Source organism: Poromitra crassiceps (assembly GCF_964638095.1).
Source record: "Poromitra crassiceps genome assembly, chromosome: 2".
In the NCBI taxonomy this organism is placed as follows: Eukaryota; Metazoa; Chordata; class Actinopteri; order Beryciformes; family Melamphaidae; genus Poromitra; species Poromitra crassiceps.
This window is the reverse complement of record NC_139624.1, coordinates 45,750,128-45,764,075: the sequence shown is the minus strand read 5'-3', so window position 1 is coordinate 45,764,075 and position 13,948 is coordinate 45,750,128. Positions and strand designations below refer to the sequence as shown.

The 13,948-nt window shown below is 41.6% G+C and overlaps 1 protein-coding gene across 1 annotated transcript in view; it reads left to right on the top strand.

Annotated features, from left to right (window-relative positions):
- The window catches only part of slc26a5 (solute carrier family 26 member 5), a 79,596-nt gene that overhangs the window by 18,917 nt on the left and 46,731 nt on the right, over positions 1–13,948 (top strand). The window contains exons 5-6 of the mRNA XM_083659437.1: positions 11,387–11,568; positions 12,771–12,935. Coding sequence (XP_083515563.1) covers positions 11,387–11,568; positions 12,771–12,935 — 347 coding nt within the window. The remainder of the gene's footprint in view (positions 1–11,386; positions 11,569–12,770; positions 12,936–13,948) is intronic.

Genomic DNA, 13,948 nt, shown 5'->3' with positions numbered 1-13,948 from the left:
ACGTTTCCGCATCCCCGCCGAGAATTGCATCCCCAACATATTTCGGGGCTGTTTTAACTTAGAAATCAGGGAGGTCACGTCTACCCAGACAATTATATCACTTTTAAACAGTTACATTTCTGTATAAATCACTACAATATGCTCCCGTGAGGTGGGGATGCAGCCGGGCGGGGGTGCAAAACTCGGCATAACACCTGGACAAATGCGCAAGGCAGACCGGTATCTTCCCTGGCTTAAGGCAGGCGCAAACAGGTGCGCAAGCGTAAATAGGGGATATCGCCTGTACGAAGATAGGGTATAATTCACTGGAGCCTTTGCAGTGTGCGAGCTGTTTTATTCATTCATTATTAAAAGGATCCCCATTAGCTGCAGCCTAGACGACAGCTAGTCTTCCTGGGGTCCAAGACAAAATATACATTACATGACACAATAATTAAAATACAAAAACACAAAGTAAAAGAATAGAAGACAGAATAAACAGCAAATCTAAGCTAAGACAAACATTAGCATGGTCAGCTAGCCCTCTAGCTGGCAATAACACAAATAATATATGGTAAGTACGACTTTATACTATAGAAAACAAATCATAGGAGGAAAAGTGATGTGATGAACATCATTATGTGTGTGATAGTGTGAGTGATTGTAGATGGGCTCTGAGCATCTTTTAAACCAACCCTCCCTTTAATGGAACAAATGTTGCATGGTAGACATTCCAAGAGGCTATGCACCTGCATATGACGGTTTTCTTCATGTAGTTGGTTTTTGGTCTGTTACTGTCCTTTACAAAAAACACAAACACAGTTTAATCTGTTTGGGGGCAAAACAAACAAATAAAAGTATTCTCCTCAAGTATTCTATTTTTTAAGAAAGGAACTGTATTCAGAATACCACCAATTTAAATTGTAACTGTAATGGAATATTTATGGTTCCTGTGGTGTGTCCAGTGTTCGCGATTGCATGGGGTCTACTGTATGCTGTCAAGAAATGAAACTCTGCGGAGGCCTCCGCAAATGCCGCGGTCAGTTCTGAAGATGATAGGCTAATGGTTGCTATGTTGGTTACTAAGGAACTATTCTCTTCATGCAAACCGACAGCTGATTCTGTGCTCTCTTTGCCTTTTATTTTTAAGGGCAAATAAATTTGCACGTCATCAGCAAAGCAATGAAAAGAAATGTTATATTTCTTAAAAAACAGTACAATAAAACAGCCACAACAAACAGCACTACAGCACATATATCCATGCAAGCAACATGAAGGAACAACACACAGCCAAACAATATGGACTAGAAGCAGTAAACACTATAGATGAAATACAAGAATCATTAAAGTCGAACTGAACCCGTTCGTCACGTACATATTAGTCCGTTTATTTCAGCTGCATGTCCTGATATGATTGGTTGAAATGGGGTAGAAATTTGATAGTACTAGGTGACGTCAGCAAACTGTACATTACTGTTATCAATGAAATCTTGAAAAATGAACTTTTGATTTGAAAAAGTGTGAAAAACTAAAGAAATTAGATTGTTGTGATTTTCTTTGCATACATTATTAAATAGGTGCACTGCATACCCAGGTATTTGAACTAAAAGAAAATAAAAGTCATTTTTGGGTTCAGCTCGACTTTAAGTTGACCTTGATGAAATGTTACCAATTTGTGAATAAAATACTACTGTAGTAGTAAATAATCTATACATACCCAAGCCATGAAGAACTGGCTGACTGGCAACGGACATCGATCAATTTAGTTGCAGGGTAACCGGTAATAAGAACAATCAATAATAAAAAGAAAGCCAGAGGTGAGAGGAACAGAATGAAAACACCACAGTCAGCAGCTGGCCTCTTCCCAACATGCTGCCTTACAGTCAAGATCTCTCTGCTTCTGGCACAGAGTGAGAAGAAATAGCTGCTTCTGGCACAGAGTGAGAAGAAATAGCTGGGCTTCTGTTCAAGTGCTGAGCAAGACTGACCTGACGCGCCAGATGGTTTATTACACAGAACCATCTGGGAACTCATCCTCAGGAACGGTTTGGAAAAGGGCAGGCACTTAAAAAAAATTGACAGGCAGTGTTGGGCAGTAAAGTAAAGTAACACATTACTGTAGTTTTATTACTTTCCTAGTAACTCATAATGTAAGGGATTACAATTTCCAAAACAGTAATTATATTACAGTTATCCAATCAAAGTAACTTCAACTTACTCCATTACTTTCTCCAGCGCTAAAACGAGGTGTGGATATAGGTCTGACTATGCGAGACTACTGCATTGCCAGAACGTGATTCGGCTGATTGTTGACTCCTCCTGTAAAGTTAATTATTGTTCCAATAAAGTGGATTCAGTTCTAAAAGGAGCTGGCTAAACAGGTTGTATGTCACTTTATGGAACGGGTTGGGGCTGCTTGCGAAAGTAATAGTAAAGTTACAATACTACTACTAATAATAATTGATTGGATTTATATAGCGCCTTTCAAGACACTCAAAGCACTTTGCAGTTTGGAGGGAGGGAGAGGGAACTCAACTCATCCACCACCGATGTGTAGCACCCACCTGGGTGATGCACGGCAGCCAGTTTAGCCAGTCTTAGTTTTAGTGTTTTTGAGTAAAACACATTAGACACAAAGATTAAAATATAGCAAAGTGGATTTACACTTCACTAGAACGCAAACTCAATCTGAAGATCTAGGGCCCTATCTTCCCAAAAGCGGTAATTTAGCATTTGCCCTCGGTTAACGCCGTGGGGCGGGGACAAGCGCATGCCTGTTATAATTGTACTGGGCATAGGCCTGCCACATGCTAAAGCAGGCGTTTCAGCACTAAAATGTGGGGATAGATGGCATTATCCTATCATCAACAGCGCGCAATTACTTTGCGCTAAGAGCTTTGAAAAGCACCTCTTAGCGCTAAATACCTCGCTGTGCAGCCTGGGAGCACACCATAATACATCGAATTCTGCTCCTAAAATTGGGTATTAGCAGATAATTCAGTGAGGCAATCAACTATAACTCACTGAGAAACTTTTATCACATCGCAAAGAGGGAAATTAATTGAGAAAACTTGTTGGACAATGGACATAGGCTATTTACCTTCATAACCCGGAGGGTCGTTGGCACCACAGACGATCTGTCAATAAGCTCTCTCCATCTCTCTCTGTCCTCGCACGAGTGAGTATATTGCATGCCTCGCGCAAACAGCGATCGCGAGACGGGAATCTGATTGGTTTTGATTGACGTAATGCCCAGCATTGCCTGGCCACACCTGTGAATAATTCTGGTAGTTAAGACCGCCCAAATCCTGTTTGCGCTGGCATTTTGGGGGCACAGATGATTTTGGCACGGCTCTAATTTGCGCCTGCGGTATGTGCCGTGAACGTTTCCGCATCCCCGCCGAGAATTGCATCCCCAGGTGCACTGCATACCCAGGTATTTGAACTAAAAGAAAATAAAAGTCATTTTTGGGTTCAGCTCGACTTTAAGTTGACCTTGATGAAATGTTACCAATTTGTGAATAAAATACTACTGTAGTAGTAAATAATCTATACATACCCAAGCCATGAAGAACTGGCTGACTGGCAACGGACATCGATCAATTTAGTTGCAGGGTAACCGGTAATAAGAACAATCAATAATAAAAAGAAAGCCAGAGGTGAGAGGAACAGAATGAAAACACCACAGTCAGCAGCTGGCCTCTTCCCAACATGCTGCCTTACAGTCAAGATCTCTCTGCTTCTGGCACAGAGTGAGAAGAAATAGCTGCTTCTGGCACAGAGTGAGAAGAAATAGCTGGGCTTCTGTTCAAGTGCTGAGCAAGACTGACCTGACGCGCCAGATGGTTTATTACACAGAACCATCTGGGAACTCATCCTCAGGAACGGTTTGGAAAAGGGCAGGCACTTAAAAAAAATTGACAGGCAGTGTTGGGCAGTAAAGTAAAGTAACACATTACTGTAGTTTTATTACTTTCCTAGTAACTCATAATGTAAGGGATTACAATTTCCAAAACAGTAATTATATTACAGTTATCCAATCAAAGTAACTTCAACTTACTCCATTACTTTCTCCAGCGCTAAAACGAGGTGTGGATATAGGTCTGACTATGCGAGACTACTGCATTGCCAGAACGTGATTCGGCTGATTGTTGACTCCTCCTGTAAAGTTAATTATTGTTCCAATAAAGTGGATTCAGTTCTAAAAGGAGCTGGCTAAACAGGTTGTATGTCACTTTATGGAACGGGTTGGGGCTGCTTGCGAAAGTAATAGTAAAGTTACAATACTACTACTAATAATAATTGATTGGATTTATATAGCGCCTTTCAAGACACTCAAAGCACTTTGCAGTTTGGAGGGAGGGAGAGGGAACTCAACTCATCCACCACCGATGTGTAGCACCCACCTGGGTGATGCACGGCAGCCAGTTTGTGCCAGAACGCTCACCACACATCAGCTGTCACAGTGGAGAGTTGAGGACTGAATGTGCCAATTAAAGGACGGCTTTACCGTGGGGAATATGAATATATATTAAATCTCACGCCCCTAAGGTTTTCGAATCCGTTGAAATTTTTGAAATTGGAGCTTCACTGCCTGACCTATCAGGCATCTCTCACATATTTTAGGGAGGCCGGATGACGCGTTACGCGTCACCCGGCTTCCCTCCCCGCTTGCGGAACTTGAGCGCCTATGAACTACAAGTCTTGTGAGCCATGGTCCCGCCTCTAGAGGTCCTCCACGCCCCTTCAGAGCTCTCGACGAAAAGCAAAAGGCAGCCATCTTGTTCAACCGCATAGCATACTGTAGCTAGGTTAGCTTTCCATAGCTCCTTGCCAAGAGACCATATCTCTGGAACGGAAGCACCAAAAGACACGGGACTGGCGGCATTGGAAAGCTCGTCAAATTTTACATCTAGTAGTAGGTGAGTTGAAGTAAGGAAATCAACGCTGAGCAATGTACCCATTTTTACACATTTTTACAGAAAATAGTTACAACATCAGATGCGCGTAACTCCTACGAAAATGCCTTAAAATGCATGAATTTTTTTTTATGAAGACATCTCCCGACATATATACATCGGTTTAAATTTGGTGCAATTTGGTGCAATTTTATTTTCGATTTATTTTCGATTTTTTCTTCTTCTCTTGTTTTATTGTCGAAGCCTTCTTCTTCTTCTTTGAGTTTTATGGCGGTTGGCAAACATATATGTGCATTACCGCCACCTACTGGAGTTTGATATCAGCCAAATGCCTGAGGGGTGGGCATGTAAACGAAGGCCACGCGAGCCCAGTGCATTGTGGGAAATGTAGTATTTCGGGTCCCCGCACCCGCCCCTCCCCTCCACCACCCCCCCCCCCTCCACACAGAGTGGATTTCTGGTGATATCTCTGGCGGGAAACAACCAATTTCAAAAATTTCAACGGATTCGAAAACCTTAGGGGCGTGAGATTTAATATATATTCATATTCCCCACGGTAAAGCCGGCCTTTAAGTAATGAGGGATGATTAGGTGGCCATGATTGAAGGAAGGCCTGTTTGGGAATATAGCCAGGGCACCGGGGTTACACCCCTACTCTTGCGAAGAGTGCTGATGGGATCTTTAATGACCACAGAGAGTCAGGAAACTCGGTTTAACGTCTCATCCGAAGGATGGTGCTCACTCACTCCCTTGTCTCTGCCCTGGGCGATTGGGGAGATTATTCATCAGATCAGATTATTCATCAGACCATTTGAACCAGAGGGGAAGAGCACCTCCTACTCACTGAGCTATATTAAATCTCCTACTGGTCCTCCAGCACCAGTCTCCCATCCAAGGAGTATCCTTGGCCAGACCTGCTTAGCTTCCCAAGGAAAGCCAGTAATGTAATGCAGGAGCCACTGGTAACGTAACTAATTACTTTTGATACCAAGTAATAAATAAAGTAATTGTATTACTCTTTAAAGGAATAATAAGTAATAAGTAACTAATTACATTTGCTGAGTAACTTGCCAAAGACTGTTGGCAGGTGATTGGATGAATGATCTGTTTATCACCATCTATCATGGGCTAACTTCAACCACTTAGGACCGCCTCCTCCGTCCGATGCTGATTGGTCCGCACTACTAGTAGTTCGGAGTCAAAAGCATTATGTGGCAGCAGGGGCGGTTTTAGCATCAGACCTTTGGGTGGGCTCAGCCCACCCAAAGGTCATGGACCGCTGAACCCCTAGGGGGGTCCGGGGGCATCCCCCCCCGGAAGAAAATTTTGTACAGTTTCAAGTAAAAATGGATCAAACTGGCGCACTTTGAGATCAAAATGAAGAGACTAGATCTATGAAGAACTACACACATCAATATCTTCTTTACCGTTCTGTGGTTTTACAGCGATGAAAAAATAATTGTTTCCCTATATATACTATATATATTCTGCATACAGGTTCTATATGGTAGAATTATGCTTGCATAAATAATACCAAAATCACTTCAGGGGAGTTTCAAGTAAAGTAACATTTTGCTTTGTAGGCAAAACAAAAGTAAAATTATATCAAAAGGGAACTTCCTAACTTATTGGCTGGAATAATATTCCGACAAGATAATAATATACTGTAAGCACTAAAGCAGGAGTTTGCAGTCAACTAGTTGAAATTAATATGTGGCAGTATTTGTGGGGGTCAAAATCTATGTAGGGTGTACCACCACAAATAGATCAGTGTATGGGAAACACTGACTATTAAATTGTGTGACTAGAAAGACACCAATAAATCTGAGAAAATGTACTTTAATTTTGAACAACAGCACTACAACAAACAAGATCTGACTGGTTGGAAGTTGGTAGGCTACCACCACCACAGCGTGCAAAAATAGGGAAAGAAGGAAAGAAAAGGGAATAGCATGCCATGCACGCATGTTAAGCTATCATCATCATCACATCAGACAGGCTGTGTAAAGCAGCCACTTGCGATTCTGAAGGGCTTAATTTCATTCAGATAACAAGGGACCCGTTTGAAAATATGTTTGTCACTTATGCCCATATGTTTCTCAAAAAACATTGCATCCATTTACACCCACTTTACTGCAAGCTAGCATGACATGGCTGGCTGGTGCCATGGTAGCCTACCTACCTTCCTCCAGTCCACCTGTTTGTCTGGCAGGCACAGCCACAAGTTCTTTTGTTTAGCCTACGAAACAACGTTACGCGCTAATTTGCATATCAATATGCGCTAATTAAGTAACTACTAACGACTCTGACTGCTCAATGCTCACCTCACAGTTTCATTGATCATGAGTGGGGAGAACGATTGTGTGGACTGTGGAGGACCACTTCGCTGCTTTACTGTGTGTGTGACCTGTGTGAAGTGATGTGGGATTAGGCAGATAGATGGAGGAGGGAGCGCCTGCGCAGCCGCGGTTCTAGAAACTTTTCGGGTGGGCTGAACCCCCCTAAATGTTTGTCTCAGCTCACCCTAAGAACATAGAGGGGGGGGGGGGGGGGACACGCACACAGCGCATTGAGTGTAGTCAGAAACTGCTACTAATGACCACCATGGATTTGGAGAGGGGAAAAAAGAAAAAAAAAAACTTTTTTTTTGCCTCTATTTTTTGGGGTGGGCTGAGACTATTTTTGGGTGGGCTAAAGCCCACCCAAAAACGGCCTAGAACCGCCCCTGTGTGGCAGCATGGCAAGATAGATTTCTTGTGTGATCGTAATCTCACGAATAAAGCTGCCTCGCAAGGTTAGGGCAAGATGACCATACGACTCTAAAGTAGGGCTGGGTATCGGTACTCGATACTTTTAAGGTATTTATCGAAATAACCCAGTATCTCCAGTCAAACGATACCTGCATTCAATCCTTTTTGTACACGCTACACATATACACTAACACTACACTACCAGAGCCGTGTAGATAGAGGAGTCCCGACATCTTCATTCACTCCAATGGACCAGTTTTTTACTCTCAAGAGTTCAGGAAGTAAGGTCCTGGATTAAGCAGCACTGTCGAGTTGCAGCAAAATGGACAGTTTGTGTTGTACTCTGAAAGTTTTTTTTTCTTGAATCAAATTGTACATTATCAGCTTTATTTTAGCATGCAAAAGTAGCGCGAGACCCATTCCTGGCTGTTCATTGGCTTATAAGTCTCGCATTTTGGTCCTCCGCTGACGCCACTCTCTCTCTAGAGGACACTATACACTACTATTTGTATGATTTTGCTCGCAGCCAATCCCCGCAAGCGTTCTTTGATTGAATGCGACGTGTGATTGGCCCACTAATGTAAATGGGAAATGGTAAATGGCCTGTATTTATATAGTGCTTTTATCCAAAGCGCTTTACAATCAGTAGGTACATTCACTCATTCATACACCGATGGCAGCAGGCTGCCACGCAGGGTGCTGGCACACCATCAGGAGCAATTTGGGGTTTAGTATCTTGCCCAAGGACACTTTGACATGCAGACTGAGCTACAGCCGCCCCATTTACTAATGTAGCAGGTATAACCCATACCGTCTGTGGTGGTGAAGCCGAGCATGGTGTATGTGACGTTGGCAGTTCAGCGTGCCGAAAAAGGTATTGAATGAAGTACTCTATTGGTATTGGTATCACTTAGTTTAAGGGTACTTGTATCCAGGGCTGTAGTGGTAAAAAAGTGGGTCATATCATATTGTATCGTATCGTATCGTATCATATATCATATCATTTCATATCATTTTATTAGGGGTTCAAGCCCCGAAGGGGCTGAAACCCTATTGTTTTTGTATTGGTTTATTATTATTCATTATTATTGTTTTCCTGCATGATACCTGAAATTTGGCCAATGACAGATGTTGGTGGTTACTAGATGCTCTAGAAATATTTGTATTCTTATTCTTATTATCATTATCATTATTATCGTCTTTAATTATTATTATGTTTATGATTATGATTATGACCATCATCATCGCCTCTGAGAGTGGTCAAGGGACCCCTTTGAAAATGGCCATACCAGTTTTTCCCTCGCCAAAATTTTGCCTGAATTTGGAGTTGCTTAGCCCCCTTGCCGACAAGCAAGCATGACATGGTTGGCATCAATTGATGCCTTCGGTCTTCTAGTTTCATACAATATCAGTAGCTTCACTCTAGCTTAAAAAATTAGCCAGCTACGGCTGAGGATGCCCACAATTAAATATTGTGCAATAACAAGTGCATAAACCATAATAAAAAGGTGACTAAACACTATGTTGTAATTAAAAAGGTGCATAAAATGGCACTCACAGGTGTTTAGCTTCCACTACAGCCCTGCTGGTATTGTATTTTTTTTAAAGAATACCTGCCCAGCCCTACTCCAAATAAATAAAGTGCATGATAGTGTACAGTAAAGTATTTGATAAAAAACCCCGCTCCCACCACTATTGTAACATCCTGGTCAAACACAACTTACTAAGTTTCAATAACTTAATTTCCTTTAAATATGCATGTACCGTTTTCAAGGTACTAAATGGCCTTGCCCCTCCCCCGCTAAATGAGTACATCAATCAGAGACCTGTATCTGGATCCACAACCAGAACCACCAGAGCCTCAATTAGAGGCGATTGTGTTATCCCATACAGGCGCACCACCTTTGGCCAGACAGTTCTGTCTGTCAAGGGTGGCAAACTCTGGAACACAATTCCATCGGCCATAAGGGAATGTCCAACACTAGGCATGTTTAAGGGTCAAGTGAAGAGATGGCTGAAGTCCACTCAACTATGTACACATCACTAGGGTATAGAATAGTATGTTTGTACTGTATGGATATGTGTGTTGTATCTCTTGTTTTTTTTCTCTTATATCTGTTTGAGTAAGTCTTCTATCTAGATCTTACTTTTTAGCTGTATGTTGATCCCAAACTCAGGTTTTAGTATCAGACTGTATATTCCTGTATATTTTGTAATTTGCACTTTTCACTTAGCTATGTAGAGCTCTAACTCAGGTTCTCAGTATCTGATTGTATTTCTCTGCATACTTGCACTTTGCATTGTGTTTACATTTTAAATATGTTTTGTTGCACTATGTTACTTTTTACCCCTATCAGGACTATTTCTCTGCATACTTGCACTTTGTATTGTGTTTACATTTTAAATATGTTTTTGTTGCACTATGTTACTTTTTACCCCTATCAGGACTCTAAGCCTGTATCATCTGGCAGGGGGACTAACAATGGAAATCAGTCTTGTGACTGCAATTGTCGTGCATTTACATTTTTTTTTAATGTTCATTAATGTACACCTGTCCCCTATCGAACAAATAAATAAATTGAATTGAATTGAATTGAACAGTACAGTCAGTCACAAACACACCCTTGAAGTACATGGTTGCAAAATCACACTACTGCACACCAGCAAGCCTGGGAAACAGTAGCATTAAGGTGGGAAATGTCTATTTTTCAGCCAGAACGATGTTTGAAAAGCATTGTGGTGTTTGCTTTGGTGTTGCTCTACTGCATTTCTCTCTCTAATGAGGGCCAACACTGATAAGGGAGTCTGTCTGGATGACTGATCACATTACGATCAGACAATAAGCAGGGTGTTCCAATGTAACGTCAAGCCTCTATATGTTATGCATCTTCATAAATGTGTGGCTAGAGGTTGTAGAGGAAAGAATGGAGAAGGAACACGCAATATGAAGGGTGTAGCCTCAAATATGGCTACCAATCATCTTTTTTTTTTTATCGGGATCCATCCATATTCTGAGAGAAGGGAAAATACACTACCAGTCAACTTTGGACTTTATTCTTTACTTCTTTCCAGATTTTAGAATAACAGTAGAGACATCGAAACTATGAAATAACACAAACAGAATCACGCAGTGACCAAAAATGTGTTAGATTGTGTTATATATTACTAATAGTAAGTATTATCATTTTTTGTACCATGTATATTGATTGTTTAGACACTAGGATTTTCTTTTATTTCTGTATTTGATATGTACTGTGTGCGCACAGGACTCTGTGCGCCCAGGGACTACAGATGCAAATTAGCTCTTAGCTATCTCTGGTGCAATATGTTTATTGTGTACTGTCCCTGCTCAAATAAACAATAAAGATAAAGATCAAAACTGTCTTATATTTTAGATTATTTAAAGTGGGCCTTTATGCCTTTATGCCTTGATGGAAACGGTTTGAGAAATAATTGATTGTTTGATTGAATTTGATCGATTGAATTTATTTGACAAATAAAAAAATACGATACACCAACAAGCATACAGTATAAAATAATTATAAGCCACATTGACAAAAAACTTATAAAACATTTTGCAAGAGCCACAATCCAAAAATGTTTATTTCCTCCCTAAAACCAGCTCGGCTCTGTTTGAGTCTCGCCAGCTCTTCAGCCCTTAGCTCTCCAACTTTAGGAAAGTCGGTAGATTACTGAACCTTGGGTGCTTTGTTTCTTTCTTTCTGTGTTTCTCTGCAGGAACCTTTGCAGTCATCAGCCTGATGATCGGGGGTGTGGCAGTGCGGGAGGCCCCGGACGCCATGTTTTATGTCCAGGCCGCCAACGGCACCAACGGGTCAGCCATCTTGGACGTGGAGGCACGCGATGCCAGGAGGGTCCAGCTGGCCGTGGTGCTCACGACACTGGTGGGAATCATCCAGGTCAGTCTCTCCATGAAACTCATGGACTCTAACTAACCCTAGTGAAGCAGCCTCCGGTTTGGCATTTTGGCCGCTATCTTGTTTTTTTGGAGCCGGAAGGGACGTATTTGTTGCCATATTTGGACAAGAGGGGGTTTCCCAGAGCTGCAGCGATGCCTGCTATTGGTCCGTGATCGGCGAGCTGCGCAATCACTAAACATGCGACTTGCCAATCACGCCCAAAATATACCTTTTTATCATCTATTTTACTCTAAATGGGTGCCTTAAAAATTCACAGTTGTCATGAAAGGTGAAATTAGCTATCCACCTTATTTCTGGCGGCCATGATGCACCATCGGTGCTGCTTCCTTCTGCTGTCCTCTTCCCCCGTTACATCTAGCTTGACACAACACAGCCCGTCTAATGTAGCCGTCTGTAAACGGTGCAGCTGAGCTGATAAATACCGACTTGTTCAACGAGCAACAGGTTAGCGGATGTGATAGATAACATCATTAGGCTACATTCCCAAAACGAGTGTTATTTTGTGACGAGCAAACTTTTAACGTTGGAGTTCGACAAGGAAATGCGATGCGAGGAGGCACGCGCTGCAGTCAAGGGCTGCAGTGCAGAGTAGTATCCAGGCAGCGTCAAGCCAGCATAAACACAGCTGCTCACGTTCTAGACCGGATATTGCTCTCAGAATTATTTTACAGCTGGAGCCTCACAAAAATAAGGTGGATAGAGACAAAACTTTATTTTTCTTAATATACCTGCTTGTAAACATGTTAATGTCTGTTGAGAATGACTCCCTTTTGGAGACTGCATCAAGTGGCCATTTGGGGACCTGCAGTTTTTGGTACTTCCACATTGGCCTCAATGCGACCAAGCGGAACTGCCCCCTCGATGAAACCTCTTCATCTGGAAGTAGATTTGGTAGAAGCACTGTGTTTGTGCTACAGTGGTTTATCTACCTCTGTCCCCTATGGAGTGGCTGTATTTGGTTAGCTCCACACAGTAACATGAGACAACCTGCTTGACTCCCGCAAGTTTGTTCTGATTTTCTCAGGCTCAAAAACAACTTGTTGACCTAGAGCTGCAGGAAGTCTGCAAGCTGAAACCTGATTCTGTTTTGACACATTCCCACTTTAATTAGATTACAACAAAATAAATACAACAAACTAGTATGTTTTTTTAAATCAGTTTCATTCCCCTTCCCTCTCTAGTTCGTCTTGGGCCTCCTCAGGTTTGGTTTTGTGTCGATCTACCTGACGGAGCCTCTGGTTCGAGGGTTCACCACAGCAGCAGCGGTTCATGTCTGCGTCTCCCAGCTGAAGTACCTGCTGGGTGTGAAGACACAGCGCTTCAGCGGGCCACTCTCCGCAGTTTATGTGAGTCATGGTCAATGTTGGCTGGAATTGCAAAAAAAAAAAAAATCTAAACTTTTTTTCTTGATCAGTTGAAAGTGTTTTGTTCTATAATATACTGTACTATAGGCTACTATAATCTAACATCACATCAGAAAATCAGTCAACTTTGCTCGAGCTCGAGTCAGTCTCAAGTCTTGTGGCACAACTATCTATTTGATGTATTTGATGTATCACAACATCTATTTGATGTTTTTATTTATTTTGTGTTATATACAATAGTTATATTGTAGCATTTACTTTCTGTAATATGTAGCGCTGTGTGGCTAAGTCTCCTTAGACTGCCTTGCATTTGCACTTATCGCATTTGCACTTACCGGCCTCTAATGCACTTTAAACTACACTGGCACTTTTGAACTGAATGCTACTTTGCACCATGTCGTGGTCTATTGTGTCTTCATTTTGTTTTCATGGTTTTATGGTCTTTTATGGTTTTTATGGTTTTATGGTCTATTTGTGTCTGCACTTTGTGTTTCATGTTTTTATTTCGAGTCTTGTGTGATTTGATGACTGTTTTGTTTTTGCTCTGCTGCAACCCAAAGTGCCCTTCTGGGACATATGAATAAACTTGAACTTGAACTTGAACAAGTCTCAAGTGAAGTCCAGGTCATGTAGAACACAACGTCTTTATCAATAAATCTATTGCACCAGAAATAGCTAGTAGTTAATTTGCATCTGTAGACCCTGGGCGGGAGAAGACGGTGACACAAAATTCTGAGCATAAACATAATTATAAAACCGTATTCCTAACAATAGATTTACAATAGAATTACATCAATATATCAGTATATCCATAACATTATAGAAATACACACATCAGTATATCAATAGGATTACACACATCAGTATATCAATACATACATACAGTACATACAAAATAATCAAAGTTGCATCAAAACAAAACGAAAGAAAAAACGAAAACGAAAATATTCTTGGTAGACGACAGTGTAGACTTAGGCCCCTATCGTTGCATCAGC